Source organism: Vitis riparia, chromosome 19 (assembly GCF_004353265.1).
Source record: "Vitis riparia cultivar Riparia Gloire de Montpellier isolate 1030 chromosome 19, EGFV_Vit.rip_1.0, whole genome shotgun sequence".
NCBI lineage: Eukaryota > Viridiplantae > Streptophyta > Magnoliopsida > Vitales > Vitaceae > Vitis > Vitis riparia.
In genome coordinates, this window is record NC_048449.1 from 678,134 (window position 1) to 698,629 (window position 20,496).

At 34.6% G+C, this 20,496-nt stretch overlaps 1 protein-coding gene across 1 annotated transcript; it reads left to right on the forward strand.

Moving 5' to 3' along the window:
• Positions 1 to 317: 317 nt before the first annotated feature.
• Positions 318 to 19,234, forward strand: LOC117908799 (probable LRR receptor-like serine/threonine-protein kinase At1g53440). The gene is given in 27 exon segments (XM_034822559.1): positions 318 to 490; positions 2,576 to 2,741; positions 4,505 to 4,576; positions 5,150 to 5,164; positions 5,166 to 5,213; positions 5,321 to 5,392; positions 5,477 to 5,548; positions 6,156 to 6,227; positions 6,305 to 6,376; positions 6,487 to 6,558; positions 6,679 to 6,750; positions 6,861 to 6,932; positions 7,095 to 7,178; positions 7,316 to 7,384; positions 7,565 to 7,621; positions 7,705 to 7,743; positions 7,827 to 7,876; positions 7,966 to 8,336; positions 8,407 to 8,602; positions 8,686 to 8,820; positions 8,947 to 9,065; positions 9,208 to 9,418; positions 9,508 to 9,745; positions 10,349 to 10,499; positions 10,598 to 11,051; positions 16,484 to 16,614; positions 18,574 to 19,234. Coding segments are annotated over 25 exon segments (3,057 nt in total). The 5' UTR covers positions 318 to 396; the 3' UTR covers positions 11,036 to 11,051; positions 16,484 to 16,614; positions 18,574 to 19,234.
• The last annotated feature ends 1,262 nt before the right edge of the window (positions 19,235 to 20,496 follow it).

A 20,496-nucleotide genomic window follows, 5' to 3' on the forward strand; every position in this document is an offset into this window, starting at 1 on the left:
AATTATTGATATTTTATGAGGGGTTATGGTAAATAAGAAAAATATAAAAGATACGGTTATAAAATTTATATAAAAAAATAAAAAAAGTCAACATCATTCACCCACAGAGCATTAGTTTCATAAGGTAACTAAAGCTACTTTAAAATCTCATTTTTGTTACGTGTCTGAGTTTCCATGCCATAAATTTCATGGGAATTCATCCTTAAATTCATTTGAATTTATAAAATAATAATTTAATGAAAAAAGAAAAAGAAAAGGAAAAGTAATGGGCAGCCATGAACCTTCGTGTGGTTGAACATTCAAAGCTTCTCCTCTTTAAAAACCTCCCATAAACCCCTCGCTCCCACTCATTCAATTCAGTGTAAAGCGAACCAGCCATTGCTACAGAGGGAATCCATGGATTCTTCGTCTCTTCTCCTCTTGTTGTTGCTGGGTTTCTTTTGTTTTTCTGAGTTCACATCCCATGCTCAACTTATTCCAGAAGATGAAGGTATCACCACTGTAATCTCACTTGTTCTTACCATTTCTGGGGAAAATGAAACTTGGGTTTTGTTGTTAAAGAAATTTGGGGAGAAAGAGAAGTAAATTTGGTTTCGGAACGTGGGTTTTTTCGAGCTATCTGTGCTTTGTTTAATACTTCACTGCTATAATTTTTTGGAATCTTGTGGATTTCTCATGGTTTGCGAGAATTTTGACATCTCTGTTTGTCTCACAGTTGTTTAAATTTTATCATGCTCTGGGAATTCTTATGGAAACAGAAAAGCAGGCATATCAGATTATGTTTTATTTTCTTTTTCAAATTTTCCTCTGCTTTCTCTGCTCCCAAACGTTGGCTTATATCATTCTGCTGGTAAATTGTTTGTGCCCCTGAGCCATAGCGAATTTTTTATCTCAAATGATAGGCTATCTTTAGTTACCGGAAAATAAGAAATTTTAAAATATATAAAATTTTAATTAATTTAATTATATTTTATTTTCTTTCATATTTATACACTTGAAAACAAACATGAGAAAAGATTTGAAATTAATTACTTTGAATAGCTTTTGGATAGAGTCCAGAGTTATCAATCCATTATTCGACAAAGAAAAATATTTATATTTATATTTATATTTATATTTGTATTTATTACCATGGTGGCAATTCCATTTGATTAAGGAAAATACATATGTTTATTTTAGTATTTCGACTTTATTTACATTGAATTATTACCTATATTGTCAGGAAATGGTAGAAAAAGAAGGAAAAGGAACAGTACCATGTCCACTTGAATTGTCAGACCATATTGAAGTCATCTCTGAGTCAGTCCCAGGTCCACTTGCCGGACTTTGGGCCTACCTGAATTAATCTTTAGGCCCACCAATTTGTCTTGATTCCATGGCTGTGTGGAAAAAGGATTTCGGGTTGCGTGTGGAAAATTGGATGAGTTACGGATTGTTGTTGATTGGTATTTGGTAGTGTGATATCAACTGGTCTTCAAAGTCAAAGGCAGAAGAAGAACATTGATATGGACAGGTCTTGACCATATGAAATGCATATTTTTGGACTAAATACATTTGCCTTTGTTTGCAATTGTTTTTGAAAATAATTATGAAAAATAGGCCGTATTTGTCAGTTGTTTTTTTTTTTAAAACATTTTTTTGTTCTTCAAGAAAAAATGAAAAAGAAAATATGTTTTACAATCAAAAAAACAAAAAATGAAAAATAAATTTATGTTATTAAAAACTAAAAATAAGATATTTTTAGAAAATATCTTTTATTGACTTCACTTATTTTCTGATAATCGTTTTATAAAAATTAATTATACAAATATAAAAATTTAAAGCAATATAGATAAAAATTATTTTAAAAATATAAAAAAATATGTCAACGTTTTAAGTTCTTAAAGAGACTTTTGTATTACAAAATATTATAAAACAATTTTGAGAAATAGTTTTTCAAAACTATTTTCGAAAACACTTCTCAAATAAAGCTTAGCTTTTGAAAACTATTTTATGATGATTTGTTAGAACAAAATTTTGCTTTGAAACTTAAAACATTTTAAACATGTTTTCTATGTTTTGAAAAATAGTTTTTGTAAAACAAAATTTTGTTTGGAAATTTAAAATAATCTAAATCTATTTTTTAAAATAACTTTTATATATAGTGCTTCGTTTTAATCACTCTCCATATTTGTACAATTATTTTTTAAAACATCTCTAAAAAAGCAATTAAAATCACCTTAAAGATGTTATAAAAAAATACCATATTTTTTGTTTTTTTTATTGTCAAACATGTTTTGTTTTGTTTTTTTTTTTTTTTATTCTTGAAAACATAGACAAGCAACTTACATGGTGCCTCAAAGGAGAGGTCATATGCAATTAAAATTTAATGTAGTATAAATTATTGTCTTGTTTTAGTAGAGGTTTGGCTGAGTATCATCAATAGTAATTTAAAATTTGGTAATATTAGAAGTCACTTTAAGATAGGAATTGATTGTAGAGGATTACACTTCATAGAGTTGTTATCATTAGTCATTCTTTTTATGTACATTCATAAATCCTTATAACTGATCATTTTGTATCTGGTCTGTAACAGTGCAAACTCTTAGAACAATATTCACAAAGCTAAACTACAAATATTGGAACATAAGCCAAGCTTCATGCAGTGGAGGTTTCAACCGAACCATCGATGATAATAGCTACAGCAATGTCACATGCAACTGCACCTTCAACGAAGGAACTGTTTGCCATGTCACAAACATGTATGATTTTCTTTTCTTGTTCTTCCCTAACATAATACATATATAAAAAATTCAATCCATTAGATTAATGGAAAAGTAATTGCATGAGTATATGGAATGGAATATTAGTTGCTTAATGTTAATAGGAAAGAATTAATGACATCTTTGGATTACATAGGCATTATTTTTCCTTTCTATCTCTTTGTAGGGCCTGTGATTTGTGTGCTTTGGTAAATTCCCATTGCATTCATAGACTAAAACCTTGTTTTCATGCAAAATGAATTGCCCAAAGTCTAGTGAATGAAAGCCTTGTCTTTGTTTTATATTGATTTAGTTTCGATTTGTTGAACCTGATATGCAAATGCCTTATTTCCATATCAATTAACATTTGTTGGTGAGCAATTAATTTTGTCACTAAAGAGAGTATTTGTTTTTTTGGCTTTTTACTAAAAGTAATTTGTTTTCAGAATTTAGGTTGTTTATTTTTTTACTTTTTTATGACTTATTATAAATTTTTTACTAAATAGAAAAAACCAAAATATTTAACTTTTTCTAAATAGAGAAAATAACATATTGATTTTTCTTTACTTTTTAATACTTAGGTAGTGTTTGTTTTTTGGCTGAATAGAAAAAACCAAGTATTTTGGCTTTTTCTATTCAGCTAAAAGTAACTCATTGACATCAACCAACATCATTAAACTAAACTTATTGATAATAAACTCACTTTGGTTATGTTGGTTAGTATCAATAAGGTATTTTTAGCTGAATAGAAAAAACCAAGTATTAGTATCAATAAGGTACTTTTAGTTAAATAGAAAAAACCAAAATATTTTCTTTTTTCTATTTAGCCAAAAAACAAACACCACCTTAATATAAATAAAATATTACAAAAAAAAAAACCTAATATTTAATATTATTAAGCATTAAGGTTCTATTTAGAATTAAGTGAAAAAACAAACACCACCTAAGTCCACTTTTTGGTGGCCGAATGAAATGGCCCAATGGAACTAGAGTTTTCTTGTGGATTTTCACTTGCTCATAATGCCAGAGTGCTAAAGGGTAAATGTTGGGTCGCACACTCTTAGATCAAAGCTTCAAATGATTGTTTATATTGACAAGGTTTTCTGCCATAACTTTGACCTTTTCCATTTTTGAAGATAAAATTGAATGTCTATTTTTATTGTCTATATAGTTAAAAGAACACTTTGCAGATCGATCTATAAAAGAATTGATATGGTTTGATTCCTCAATTGAATCAGTAGTGTCTCTAGAGTCCGCTTCTTCCCGATACTATGCATGCAAAGAGAAAAAGTAAAGACTACCATTAAAGCAGTTCAAGCAAGACTTAGAGTGTATTTGATAGTGTTTTTATTTAAAATATTTTTAATTTAAGTGTATTTTTTAGAATTACCTATCAAATACTTCTCTTGAAGGTACTATTAGTGATTTTTTAACTTTTTAAAAGTACTTGTTGAATTTTGCCAAACGCCTAATTTTTTTTTACAAATGCCTTTTATACTAGAAGTGCTTTCTCAAATGGTGGAATCAATAGCATAAGTCAAAATAGGATTATCACCCAACACCATTGATGAACCAATCCTATAAAACCACTTATGATAAAACAAGTCCTTATAGGATTTCTAGTAGAGTAAGAAAACATTAAGCAGAAGCACAATATGCTTGGGTATGAGCACTTTAGCCTGTTTACCAAGCCTGGTTATTTTTGTTATATATCAGTTGTACTTTTCCTTTTCTTATTTTTTGCTTCCTTTTGTGAATTACAGCCAGCTGAAGGGTCTTGATTTGGATGGAACTTTACCTGATGAGTTTGGGGATCTTCCTTATCTGCAAGAACTGTAAGTGACATGTTTCTCGACATTGGGAAGTCAATTGACCAAATTTGCCTTGATGTTTCATTGGGTTTTTTCAACCTATCAGACAAATTTCTTAACTCACCAATACCTTAATCCCTATTACATGGGGTTGCAGTTTCACTAAACTACAGAGGTTAGTTCACTTCTGATGTGTTTGAATATCCCATGAAATTAAGTTAGACCGTTGTGTTTCAAATAACATTCAAAACAAGTACATTACGTTTACTGTAGTATTTACATGATTTTATTGCCTTTTTTAAATAATAATAATAAGTGCAGGCAAAGATTAAAACAAATCATCTCATTTCAGTTTTGTTGTGGTGATTACCAACTTTTGTGTTTTCTACTGCCACCTAATAATATTAGACTGGATAAAATGTCATGGGACAGCTAAATATTGCCTGAAAATTATTTGATCATCATCATCGGATTCAATTTTTGATATTGTACAGTCATCTCCAGTATCTGACTTGAACCCAAATGAGGGATTCTTCATTTATCCGGTGACCATGTAAAATTAAGATATACTAAGGGATTCTTTTTTTACTGAAACAGTGATCTCTCCCGAAATCAATGGATCGATCCCTAAGAGTCTCGGTCGGCTTTCTCTTACCATTCTGTAAGTTCTGATTAATTTCATTTGCACTTGTGAGGTGAGGATCTTGTTTTCCAGTAATTTACTAAGTGCTTCATAGTTGGGAAAGTTTAACTTTTGGTACACTGCAGCGCTCTTGTTGGAAACAGAATCTCTGGGTCGATTCCTAAAGAAATCAGTAATATCAGTACACTTGAGGAGCTGTAAGTCATGAAATGGAGTTGAATGTCTATTAGAGAAATTAATGATGCCCAACCTTGATTATAAATCCAAATTTACTTTTCCAGGGTCTTGGCAGCTAATCAGCTTGGAGAACATCTCCCCCCAAGTCTTGGAAAGTTGAGTCATTTAAGGAGACTGTAAGAATGCTGTTCTCATCCCATTCCTTATATGCATATTAATTATTCATTTCTTTTATTTCAAATAATCACTAAGTCCTTGTATTCTGGTTGTACTCTGCTTAGCTGCCAAAATGCCCAAAATCAATTTGAGGAAGCTAATTTTTTGAGTCAAATACTTTTATAATGCATTTCGTGTGATGAAATGGCTCATGGAAATAAATGGTGATTGTACACTGGTTGAGTTCATTTTCAGTTGCACGATTGCTTATTTTTTAGTTCATTTACTTCGAGTTAATGAAAATAATGGGAAGAAACCGAGTTTAGTATTCATTAATTCATCCTATGATGAAATGGAGATGTCGAGCATGATTTGTAATGCTTCATAGAGAATAGAAGTAAAGATGATGAGGACTAATCTGCTGGGTATTTACACCTTGTTCTTTTAATGCCAAAGTTCATCATTTGGGAAGTTACTTTGTTTGGAGGGTGATTAACATTGTTGGGGAATTATTTTTTCTTAATGTTTTCAACAAAAGATTTTGCATTGACCCTCTATTTTGGTTGTGTTGTCTAATTACTATTTTCAGGGAATTCATCTATTTTTTTTCTTTTGGTTCTCCTACAGTGTTCTTTCTGCAAACAATTTCATTGGAACAATACCAGAAAATTTTCACAATCTGAAGAACCTAACTGATTTGTAAGTGATATAATTATTTGGACATTTATACTTTTATGCAAATTTAGAGTTTTCTGAACTCCATGTACCATTTGCAGTAGGATAGATGGGAATAATTTATCTGGGAAGATACCAGATTGGATTGGGAATTGGACCAACCTTGAGAAACTGTGAGTATTATACTTCATTTCATTTACCTGCCAATTTGTCCACTGAGAAAATTTTCATACAAGCTCAGTTAAATTCTCTAGTTATCTATAAAGATATTAAACTGTTGTAGGTATCTGCAAGGCACATCAATGGACGGGCCCATTCCTTCTACTATATCCCAGTTGAAAAACTTAATCGAATTGTGAGCATGTGTTCCACTATCTGATAGTTGCTTTATTCAGTTCATGATGTTATTCACGGTTAAAATTGAATTCATAGAAATATAAGCATGTAATTTGTTTTGCTGTATCTTAATCGTCAGGTTAATATCTGATTTGAGTGGACCGACTACATCTTTCCCCAATTTGAAGGATATGAAAAACTTAAAAATATTGTGAGTTGAAGATAGATATATTTCATGAATCATGACAAGCTGCAGTCCCAAGTTATCCACTTTATGTTCCATTAACTTATCAAGATGTTTTACTCATTTGTGTTATGCAGGGTGATGAGAAATTGCTCCATTACAGGTGAAATCTCAAAAGACATTGGATATATTGAGAGTTTAAAACTTTTGTAAGTTTTTTTGAATGGGTGTTCTTAATTTTCTTCATTGGTATATATGCATGTAAGAAGAAGAAAAATATAATCAGGATATCATTGGCATACAATCAGTAAATTACATGGTTGTATGGAAATAGCTTCTTTTCTGATTCATGTTGAACTTTTTTCTTGCAGAGACCTGAGCTTCAACAGACTGAATGGTACAATTCCAGACAGCTTTAAGGAAGAAAAAAGGGAGAGAGCAAAACTTAATTTCATGTAAGTTAAATACTTGTAATAAAGTGGAATTCTAAATATTCAGAAATATATATTTTATTTGCTCCTTAACCAATCATTTTTATCCATTAATAGCTTGTTTAATTATTACTGAGATATGATGCTATCTATGTACACAGGTTTCTCACCAACAACTCACTGACTGGAGAAGTGCCCAGCTGGATAATATCGGACACTAAAAACAATATGTTAGTATTTCTCAGTCTCCTGTTGTTCTGATTTGGCTACGATATCATTCATTTCTTGTAGAATGTTACATACAGATGCGGTCTTTTTTTATTAGTGGTTCTTGTGAAACCAAATTAATATTTGAATCTCTCATTCAATCAAGAAATATATCACTAACTCCACTTCAATCTCTGTTGCAGTGATTTATCTTACAACAATTTTACAGGGCCACCTCTTAGTTCTTACAAAAACCAAGTGTAAGCTTTCTTCCATCTATTATTTGTACATTTTGTTCTATTTTTCCCTCATCTTCTTGAAACATTTTTTCACAACTCCACAGGAACTTGGTTTCAAGTTATGCATCTTCAGCAAGAGACATGTACGTTCTTCTAACCTTGTTTTACATGTGCATTCAGCATTAGAATAATAAACAAGAGACTGAATCAAAGTTCAACTTTGTAGGACCCCTTGGTTACAGAAGGATCTCCCTTGCCCTCCTGGAAAAGCCAAATGTTAGCTTTTGTAACCTGTTGTTCTCTGTTAGTATGAAGTGGCAAATAAGTTGAATCTCTGCCTTGATTCCAATTACATTTACTTGCAGACTATTCCTTGTATATCAATTGTGGAGGAGGGGAAACAACTTTTAAAAGGAAGGCATATGAAAAAGACGACAATGTTGAGGGTCCATCACAGTTCTTTACTGATAGTATAGACAAATGGGCTTATAGCAGTACAGGGGTTTTCATAGGTGATGAGGATGGTAGTCACCTAGCCAAAAACACATCTGCTTTGAACTCAGAGGATGCTGAGATCTACCAAACTGCTCGTCTTGCTCCCATCTCACTCAAGTATTATGGGCTTTGCTTGCGAAAGGGCATTTATAGAGTGCGACTCTACTTCGCTGAAATCATGTTTTCTAATGACCAGACATTTGGTAGCCTTGGGAAACGCTTGTTCGATGTTTCAATTCAAGTGAGTGAAAAATATCAATTTCATTATCGTTATTCCAAATATATAAAGAACTGACTGTACTTTTCAACAGGGGAATGTAGTTTTGAGGGATTTTAATATCATGGAAGAAGCTGAAGGTGCTGGTAAGGGCATTTATAAGGATTTTGAGGCTTCTGTTGATGGTAGCACTCTGGAGATCCACTTATACTGGACAGGCAAAGGGACTAATTCCATTCCGGAAAAAGGCGTATATGGACCTCTCATATCTGCTATTGCAGTGACAACAAGTGAGCTTATCTCATATTTGGGGTTTTACTACTTTTCTTGCCACTAGCTTGTCATGATGTTATATATCTTACCGTTCTTGTAGATTCTGATCCCAACTTGGGGCTGTCTATTGGAGGTATTATCGGCATTGTGATAACTTCATGTGTGGTCCTTGTATTGATTTTGGTACTCCTGCGAACGAAAGGCTACCTAGGAGGGAAAGACCTTGAAGATAGAGGTGAGATTAATAATGCAGGAAATTTGTGACTGTAATGCCTTATCTCTTTGATATTGTGACAATACTTTGGAAATATTCCATAATCTCTGTGCTTGTTTTTCACCAATTTTATTTCACTTGTTACAGAACTACGTGAGCTAGGGATGCAAACTAGTTATTTCAGTTTACGACAGATCAAAGCTGCAACAAATAACTTTGACTCTGCGAGTAAGATTGGTGAAGGTGGATTTGGGCCAGTTTACAAGGTAGTTACAGATTTGGATTTTCATTTAACAACTGTATGCTAAAGCAATGATTAAGAGGGAAATGAAATACTTTTCTGCAGCTATCACACATCCTTACATTATCTGAATTCATGATCCAAAATTTTGTCCTGCTTGATCTTAGGGTGTACTGTCAAATGGTTCAGTAATTGCTGTTAAGCAGCTCTCTTCTAAATCGAAGCAAGGGAACCGAGAATTTGTAAATGAAATAGGCATGATATCTGCCTTACAACACCCAAATCTTGTGAAGCTTTATGGCTGTTGTGTCGAAGGAAACCAGTTGTTGCTCATTTACGAATATTTGGAAAACAATAGTCTTGCACGTGCACTTTTTGGTAAATGCTTCACTACGATTTTGTATTCCATTTTATTATATTTCAACAATGAATATTAGGACTTAAGCCTCTACCTCGAACACTTGTAGGTTCCGATGAACAGCGGCTAAATTTGGACTGGCCAACTAGGAAGAAGATATGCTTGGGGATAGCAAGGGGATTGGCATATCTTCATGAGGAATCAAGATTGAAAATTGTTCATAGAGATATAAAGGCAACAAATGTGCTGCTTGATAAGAATCTAAATGCTAAGATATCCGACTTTGGCTTGGCTAAGCTGGATGAAGACGAGAACACCCATATCAGCACACGGATAGCTGGAACAATGTGAGTGTTCTTGCTCATTTCCTCCTGTTATTAGCTTTCCTATATCAAATTTGTATATGATATAAGATTATAACTTTGGTGCTGAAAATGTGGAGATTAATTTCTTCTATGCATTTGAATTCATGTCAGATAAATAATAAATTGATACAATGAGATGGAAGTGACCTTGATTCATAGAAAACTTAATCTCAAACACTGAAGTATGGAATTTCTAACTAGCAGTTCTTTTTTCCATTTTAGGTTTAAAAAGCTCATTCTCTTCATTGTTTATTCTGTAAAGTCGATTGTTGAAACAGCTCTAGAAAGGTCCAACTATTATTGAGAATTTGTTGCTACAAAATCTGAAGCATCTGTGGCTTCGAGGCATAAGTTGTCATATGAACCTCAAAAGCAAATGGGGTGATCCTCTTTTTCAGGTTTTAGAGAAGCAGAATTTAGTAAACCTGTTGAGTTTCTGAAGTGGGTTCATGCATATACAGAAAATTTTGCCTCTCAAATACGGTTGATTAGTTCTTCTTGTCCTCTTTCCAACAATAATTTTGTGCACATATTGATTATATGTATAGCACAAGACTCACCATTGAGCTGCTGATTTTTCTTCAGAGGATACATGGCTCCTGAATATGCAACAAGGGGTTACTTGACCGACAAAGCAGATGTTTACAGCTTTGGAGTTGTTGCTTTAGAGATTGTCAGCGGGAAAAGCAACACCAATTATAGGCCAAAGCAGGAGTTTGTTTATCTTCTTGATTGGGTAAACAATTGCTTCTTGCTCATCCTTTCTGCTTTATCTTTTCTGACCATATGTGCGTATAATGAAAAACGTGTTTCGGGTTTTACATCGGACTGCAGGCTTATGTCCTGCACGAGCAGGGAAACCTTCTGGAGCTGGTGGATCCAAGTCTTGGATCAAACTACTCAGAGGAGGAGGTGATGGGGATGCTGAACTTGGCCCTCTTATGCACCAACCAGTCTCCCACTCTCAGGCCATCCATGTCCTCTGTAGTGAGTATGCTTGACAGCAAAATTGCAGTCCAAGCACCAACGATCAAGCATGATTCGATGAACCCAGATATGAGATTCAAAGCCTTTGAGAAGCTCTCACTGGACAGCCAGTCTCAAGTCTCAGCATTCTCGTTAGACAGTCAGGTCCAAGGCAGCACATCAGTTGATGGGCCATGGATTGATTCCTCAATTTCCGTCCATAGCAGAGAAGAAACAAGGGGATTTCCTTCATCAAGCAAGCTTCTTACAGGACACCAAGATCTTTACAGTACACATTTGGACTGATCAATGAAAATATGAGGTATACTAATAATACTTCCAAGTTGTTCTCGCTTGAAGTTTTCTGAAAACTATTTCAATTTGATTCTTGAAGAAGTAGAAACAGAAATAACTATATTTTGTTGTATGATCTATTTTATGATTAGAATTGTATTTTAGAATTTCTTTTTTTATTAGAAGTAAGATACAACTCGAAATGTGTTGCAGGAAGCAAATTCTATTTAGTTAACAATTTAAAAATATAAAAATTATTCCTAGTTTTTTATAAAAGGGATTTTTAAAATACAGTTTGAAGTTCAATATTTGAACTTATTAAGGGAAAGGAATCAAGGATCCCGTTTATTAAGGGAAAGGAATCAAGGATCCCATAATTTGAGGATGATATTTGATTGTATATAGAAGATTATTTTGATTGATTGTAACTGATACGTTTGCTCATAGATTCCTAGAATAGGCTAACCAATACTTTGTATATATGTATCTTCTTCCCTTTAAGTTGACGAATGAAATATACACGAGATTTCTAGATTTCCAAAACACTCTGTTCTACTCTGTTTTCTTACATGGTATCAGAGCGCCAAACCTGGTGACTCTGAATTCTTCCAAGCGCTTCCGCAACTTATTTCCTCGTTACAACTGCTGCCATGGACATCAACAAAACGGGATTGACATCATCTAAGGCTACCACAGAAGCTTTAGATCCCTTCTCTCTACACCACTCGGACCACCCGGGTATGGTACTTGTCTCCAAAGTACTTGAAGGAGATAACTACAGCACATGGAGTCGGGTAATGAGGATCAGTTTGAGTGCTAAAGACAAAATTGGATTCGTCACAGGTTCCATTAAGCCACCCTCTTCGACTGATGATAGTTTTCCTTCTTGGCAACGTTGCAATGATATGGTGATCTCATGGCTATTGAATTCCATTCATCCAGACATAGCCAGCAGTGTGATTTATGCCGAAACAGCATCAGAAATCTGGGCAGATCTACGAGAACGTTTTTCGCAAGGAAACGATTCAAGAATTTATCAAATCAAGCGAGATATTGTGGAGCATAGGCAGGGGCAGCAATCAATTTCGGTTTATTACACAAAGCTTAAAGCTTTTTGGGATGAACTTTCATCCTATCATGAAGTGTTATCTTGCTCTTGTGGAGGATTAGAGAAACTTAAGGAAAGGGATGAAAAAGAGAGAGTTATGCAATTTCTCATGGGATTGAATGATAGTTATGCTGCCATTCGTGGACAAATCTTATTGATGCAACCTCTACCCGATACACGCCGAGTTTACTCACTTGTCCTTCAACAAGAAAAACAGGTTGAAGTTTCTCTCAATAATGGGAACAAGAACCATTATGCCATGCTTGCAGATCGGGACAATAAGGCGACTTCAGCACACCAGGTTCAAAAGCAAAAGACTCCACTGCACTGCTCTTATTGTGACCGTGATTATCACAGCATTGAGAAGTGTTACTACCTACATGGCTTTCCGATTGGCCACAAGCTCCATGGGAAGAACGTGAAGCCTCCCAATCAACGTCACTCAAATGCAAACAATGTGAAAGTGGAAACAAATAAGGCTGTGGAGACAGAAGCAAAACTTCTTCCAACAAATGATGGACCAAGGCTCACAACTGAGGAATATAACCAATTAATGGCTATGATTCGGAAAAACAATGGTGGTAATTCACAACATTTTGCAAATGCCACAGGTATAAATATGCCATCATCCAAAATTATTCCGAATTCCCCACACTCAAATCTGTGTTGGATTATTGATAGTGGAGCCACAGATCATGTGACTTCCTCAGCTGAATTATTAGATCCGAAAAATTTGCCCAAAACCACTACCATTAGTTTGCCAGATGGTGGTCAAGCACATATTGAGTCAATTGGTTCATTGCATGTTACCCCCCACATTAAACTTGATGACGTACTCAAAGTTCCACAATTTCAAGTTAATTTACTATCAGTTAGTAAACTAACGCGGGCATTACAATGTATAGTGATGTTCTTTTCCGATTTTTGTGTTGTGCAGGACGCTACTACGAGGAAGACGATTGGCCTGGGCAAGCAACATAATGGCCTCTACTACCTCGCACAAGACCAAAATCCAGCCTTGGCTTACGCCATTCACAAACATTCTGATATTTGGCATCAACGTCTTGGGCACCCATCATCCGGTCCTCTTCAAGTTCTTGCTAAAGTTAATCCTGAAATTTATTTTGATTCCAAGCATGTTTGTGATATTTGCCCTTTAGCCAAACAAACTCGTTTGTCCTTTCCCACTAGTTTCATTTCTTCTCATGCACCTTTTGATTTGATACATTGTGATATTTGGGGACCACATCGAATAAATTCTCACTCTGGGGCTCGTTATTTCCTCACAATTGTTGATGATCATACTCGATATACTTGGATACATCTCATGAGTTTTAAATCTGAAACACAAGGGATATTGCAATCATTCATTTCTTGGGTGGAAACCCAATTCGATCGTTGCATTAAAACCCTTCGAACCGATAATGGGACTGAAATTTCCTCTATGAAACAGTATTTGGATACTAAGGGGATCAATTACCATCATTCATGTGCTTACACCCCCCAACAAAATGGGGTGGTTGAGAGGAAACATCGTCATATTTTAAATGTGGGGAGAGCTCTTCGTTTTCAAGCAAACTTGCCGTTAAAATTTTGGGGGGAAAGTATTCAAACGGCTTGCTATTTAATCAATCGCTTACCTACACCCCTTCTTTCTCACAAATTGCCATACCAACTTCTCTATAACAAGCTACCTTCATATCATCATCTACGAACTTTTGGATGTCTTTGTTATGCCACCAATCTCTTACCCAGACATAAATTTGATCAAAGAGCTCGTCGTTGCATATTTGTTGGTTATCCTCTTGGTCAAAAGGGTTATCGGGTTTATGATCTTGAAACTAATAAATTCTTTTCTTCCCGAGATGTTGTCTTTCATGAACATATATTTCCTTTTCACACTAATCCACAAGAAGAACAACATGATGTGGTCGTTCTTCCTTTACCACAAACCTCATATGAACCCATAACCATAGAAACAACCAAACCACAAGCCGATGATCAGCCACCACCCTTGCTTTCATCTCTTGAGTCTACCTCTAATGAACGTACACTTGATCTTGACACCATTGTGTCACCTCCACCTCCTGCTACTCGTCGTTCTGACCGCATCAAGCAACCAAATGTCCAACTCCGGAATTTTCATCTCTACCACACCGCCAAGGTTGCTTCCAGCCAATCTTCTTCCTTGTCAGGTACGCGTCACCCTTTGACTCGGTATATTTCCTATGCACAACTCTCACCAAAATATCGGAATTTTGTTTGTGCCATCACCAGTCTTGTGGAACCTACAACTTATGAACAGGCAGTATTGGATCCAAAATGGCAGGAAGCTATGGCTGCAGAACTCCATGCTCTTGAACAAAATCACACTTGGACACTCACACCTCTCCCTTCCGGTCATCGTCCAATTGGGTGCAAATGGGTGTATAAGATCAAATATAACTCTGATGGCACCGTTGAGCGATACAAAGCTCGGTTGGTGGCGAAAGGCTTCACTCAACGCGAAGGGATTGACTATAAGGAGACTTTTTCTCCTGTGGCTAAGTTAACTACAGTTCGATGTTTACTTGCTATAGCTGCTGTCCGACATTGGTCACTTCACCAAATGGATGTTCAAAATGCCTTTCTCCATGGTGATTTGCTTGAAGAAGTCTATATGCAATTGCCGCCCGGTTTTCATCGACAGGGGGAGACACCTATGGTATGTCGACTCAACAAGTCATTATATGGACTTAAACAAGCCTCCCGTAGCTGGTTTCAGAAATTTTCTGCCACCATTCAACAAGATGGTTTCCATCAATCAAGGGCTGATTATTCACTTTTCACAAAGATCTCTGGTAATTCTTTCACAGCTGTGCTCATCTATGTAGATGACATGATCATCACCGGCAATGATGAGAATGTAATGGAAGCTCTTAAGGAGTCTCTCCACACCAAATTTCGCATCAAGGACCTCGGTCAATTAAGATATTTCCTTGGTATTGAAGTTGCTCGTTCTACTGATGGTATTTCAATATCCCAACGAAAATACACTCTTGATATTTTAGATGAAGCAGGCTTGCTTGGGGCCAAACCATTGTCGACACCTATGGAAGAAAATAATAAACTCCTGCCCACAGTAGGAGATTTATTGAAGAATCCATCCACTTACAGAAGATTGGTCGGACAACTCATTTATCTTACCATTACAAGGCCAGAGATAAGTTATTCAGTTCACATTTTAAGCCAGTTTATGCAAGAACCAAGAAAGCCTCATTTGCATGCTGTTCATCATCTTCTACGATATCTTAAAGGTGCACCTGGACAAGGATTATATTTTCCTGCAAAAGGAAATTTGCTACTAAGAGGATTTTGTGATGCAGATTGGGCTCGATGTTCGATCACAAGACGATCTGTGACTGGATATTGCATTTTTCTTGGAGGAGCTCTCATTTCATGGAAAACCAAGAAACAGACAACAGTGTCAAGGTCATCAGCTGAATCAGAATATCGAGCAATGGCTTCCATTACATGTGAACTTACATGGCTCAGGTATTTGTTGGATGACTTGAAGGTAGAACACTCGCAACCTGCCAAACTATTCTGTGATAGTAAAGCAGCACTCCATATTGCTGCTAATCCAGTTTACCATGAGCGTACCAAGCATATAGAAATCGATTGTCATGTTGTTCGAGAACGAATTCAATCAGGTGCCATAGTAACTGCTTATGTTCCATCGTCTTGCCAACTTGCTGATTTGTTCACTAAGCCACTCAATTCATCAATTTTTCATTCCCTTCTCAACAAGTTTGGCGTTCTTGACATACACGCTCCAACTTGAGGGGGAGTATTAAGGGAAAGGAATCAAGGATCCCGTTTATTAAGGGAAAGGAATCAAGGATCCCATAATTTGAGGATGATATTTGATTGTATATAGAAGATTATTTTGATTGATTGTAACTGATACGTTTGCTCATAGATTCCTAGAATAGGCTAACCAATACTTTGTATATATGTATCTTCTTCCCTTTAAGTTGACGAATGAAATATACACGAGATTTCCAGATTTCCAAAACACTCTGTTCTACTCTGTTTTCTTACAGAACTAATTGAGAGTAAATATTTTTACACAAAATATTCAAACTTGCATGGTTGCATTTTAATTTTTGTCTTGCTTATAAATTTTCTTGGAAATTATCTTAAAATTCAATTATATGCTTAACTTTTGTAAAGTAATAATTTAATGGAGAAAAAAAATAAGTACAAGCATGTACTTACAATTAATTGCTGTGGCCCAACTTCTCTGTCATAAACGCCACTTCCTAACTCATTCCACTCCCACTTCCCACCTCATTCAACTCACTATGAAGTGAACCAGCCAATCAAGAATTGTTGCAGAGAGAATTCATGGAATCTTCGTCTCCTCTTCTCTTGTTGTTTCTGGGCATCTTTTGCTTTTCTGAGTTCATGTCCTGTGCTCAATTGCCCACGGAAGATGAAGGTACCAGAAGCTCTGTAATTCACTTTGCTTTTCATTTCTGCCGAAATGTAACTTGGGTTTTGTGTAGAATCTGGTTTTGTTAGGGAAATTTGAGGAAAAGAAGAGTAAATTTGATGTTGGAATTTGGGTTTTCCAAACTCTTTGCTTTGATTTGTTTTCTTTCACTGCTTTAAGTTTATGGACTGTTATTCTTCTAATCTTGTCCACGTTCTGGAAATTCTTGAAGCAACAGAAAAGGAGGGGTGCCAGATTTTGTTTTCATTTTCTCTTCATTTCTTCTGTTTTCTCTACAACCAAACAGTGGGTTGCATTAGTCCCTTCTGTGCTTAGTTATACTGACTTTAATCCATGAATATTGTTTACTTTCTCATTTGGGTCTCTGAATATTCATGCATCAAAATTGATCTTCAGACACCCTTAGTTTGGTTTGAGTCCCATTTTCTTGGAGTTTTCTGACGTAGCTATTATTTCCTGTTATATAATTACAATATTTGTATAAAATTATGTGAATAAGTGCTCCGTTGAGTCTTGATGAAGAAAATCAGAAAACTCCTTAGGGTTCTTAGACAATCAAAGACATCCAAAGGCACTTGGAAGTTTTTGGTCAGTAAAAGAACTATAGCGTCATATATCAAAATTCCTTAGTTAAATATGAGAATTCAGTTTTGCCCTCTCGCATCTTCCTTGAATGGTTTTGTTAAGCAACAACAACTTGATTTATATCATTGCTGTCAGTTCATAAATTAACACCGTATCAGAGCTTTGACTCTTGAAAGTGGGTCAAGGTGTTAAGTATTAGCTTACTTAATATACATCATACATTGAAATATGATATTATTGATTGGCTCAAATTTTTAAGTGTTTCATTTCTTCTTAGCAATTTTGAATGAGGGCAAGGGGTGAAATATTTGTAGAATTGCAATAGTTAAGGGTCCTTTTCTCATATAGGCAAGGAATAAGGTCCCACAAACACAACCTCAGTGAATGTTATTTTCTAGACCATTTTTTTATTATTTTTTGTATGGGATTACGTGTATATATATATATATATATATATATATATATGATTCATTGCATGAAGGTCCTTTCCTGTGGGTCAACTAGGTTGGGTGGTTAGGGTTAATGGTTGGGCCAGATCAGTGGGTTATGGTATTTGGTTGACTGGTTCCTTGGATGACATTGCATTGTGAAACCAACTGATGTTGAAATGTCAAAGGTAAGAAAAAAAATTAATAAGTGATATGGATAGTTCTTGACCTTATGATTATAAAATAATCTATAATGTAGATTATTAAATTTTCAATATACAAAATTTAGATTAAATAGCCCTCTAAGACAAAGGCAATGTAATGCATGTGAAATGATTCATGTTTTGGAATAAAAATATATACATTTTGAGGCAAACCAGGGTTCAAAGCAAGTCTTTACTCACTAGCTTTCAGTCCCTCACTTCTACTGATGAGTCTTGCAGCAAAGTCCATGCCTTACTCACATAGTGTGATCAGTTCAGAGGAGAGGTCATATACAAGTCAATCTAATATGGACTAAATTATTGGTTTTTTTGTAGAGGACTAGTTTTTCGCTTCATCATATGTTACATATTTTTGTCGGAAACAATATGGTTAAACTAAATGGATAAAATTCTTGCAGTTGTTCGTAGTAGCCTACCATTTATAACGACCTTCAAGTTCAATGCAAAATGTCTATCAAGTCTTCTGTCTTGGTGATTGGCCCCTCATCCAATAGAATCCGATCATCCCTTTTCCTTGATTTTGTTTGTCCATCAAACGCAAAAATTAGACGTTGTAGAGTTTCTGAGGCAAGTTCATGGATGTACAGAAAATTTTAACTGGCAGACATTGTTGATTAGCTCCTCTCTCTTTGTAATGCTAATTTTGTGCACACATTGCTTGTTAGTATATCACAAGACTCAACATTCAGGTGCTGATTTTTCTTCAGAGGATACATGGATCCTGAATACTCGAAGAGGGGTTGCTTAACTGAGGAACAGCAACACCAGTTGCTGCCCAAAGCAGGAGTTTGATTGTCTTCTCCATAGGGATATCTTTTGGCTTCCTGCACGTCCTTTCTGGACAGTCTTTTCCTCTACATTTTCAAGTTTCATTATCAATTAGCATGCTCAAAGGCAAATCTGCGGTCCAAGCAACGAGCATCAAGCATGATACAATCAACCCAGGTATGGGATTCAAAGCCTTTGAGAAGCTCTCACTGGACAGCAAGCTTCATGTCTCAATATTCTCTCAGGCCAGTCAGATCCAAGGCAGCATATCGGTTGATGGACCAAGGATGGATACCTCGGTTTCCTTCAATAGCAGAGAAGACTCGAGGATTCTTCATCAAGCAAGCTGCTTACCAGGTCTGGAACATGGAAGGTTTGAGTCTACCTTAATCTAACCAACCCGAATCCAACTCAAAAAAATGCAAGCTTTGGTTGACTGATAATGAAAACATGAGGAATGCTAATATTATGAAAAATGATGCTTGAAAACTATTTTGATTTGAATATGTGCAGATTCTTGTGTGAATGGAGTGGTTCGAGTCAACACAGAGACAAGGATTCAAATATAGAAAAATAAAATTCTGGATGACACTTACTAAAGTTGGATCCATGTTCTTCTCTTCTCTCTCTGGTGTTAATTGTTGATCGTCTCTTCCGATTTTTAGTATGAAAAAAATGATGTAATTTCAATGTGGAAAAAATGATGAAGGGAAAAAGAGAAGTTGGGAAGATAATTATGATGAAGTTAAAAAATCTATGCATTTAATTAATTTTAAAAATATGTGAAAATAATTTATCAACAAACTATTCTTAAAATTCTCAAATTTAATTTAAAATATCTTATGTAATATAATTAAAATATAATTCATAAAAGTTTTATATTTAAAATTATAAATTTAACCCTTTTTATTAAAAAAAAAAAATAATGATACAATCATAGAACATAATTTACAAAAGTTTTGTATATTTTAAATAATAAATTCAATTATTCATATTAACTTTAAATTTCATATTAAAAAAAGTTAAAATATGAAAATAAAAGGATATGATATAGATATAATGATTAAAATTATTTCTTAGTATTTTATATTTCTAAAAGTTACTATAATAAGTTTTAATTAAAAGAATTTATTTGAAGTAATCCTAAATAGAAAACTAAAAAATTTAGATGTTTAATTAACTTTAAAAACGTTTGAAAATTTATCAATAAGTTATTCTTAAAACTCTCAAATTTAATTTAAATTATTTCATTTAATACAATTAAAATATAATTCACAAAAAAATGATCTATTTAAACTAATAAATTCAACTATTTATGTAAACTTATATAAAAAAATGTAATGATACATTAATTTTTAATATTTTAAGTTTATAAAGTTATCGTTTTTAAAAAAAATTAAAGAAAAATCTTATATTATTATAATATTGTGGACCTCGCATTTCGCACGATGTGCTCCCACTTGATGACGATACTCAATTTTTATTTTGTTCATGAAAAATTGATTTATTGTAAAAAGACTTGGAATCGCCACTTATTTTTGTTTTATTTTTAAAGGGTAAACAAAATAAGAAAGAAAACCCTAAGTGTGGCTCCTTGTTTAGAAAAACAGGTCTATGAAAAACCGAGTCGAGTCCGGGGGTGAGGTTACTTATAGGGAAGGTACGGTAAAGACCGTAGCACCCCTCTAAGTCCTTAAAAACGGGTCTCTACTAAATAAGATGAAACAAGCATGACAATTGATTGATTACGAATGTATGACAACAAGGCACGCATGATAACGAATGAATCAATAAACACCGTCGGGTATGAGGCGTACCTTAGTCACAAGCTGAGTGCTATCACAAGAGACAAGGTTAGTGCA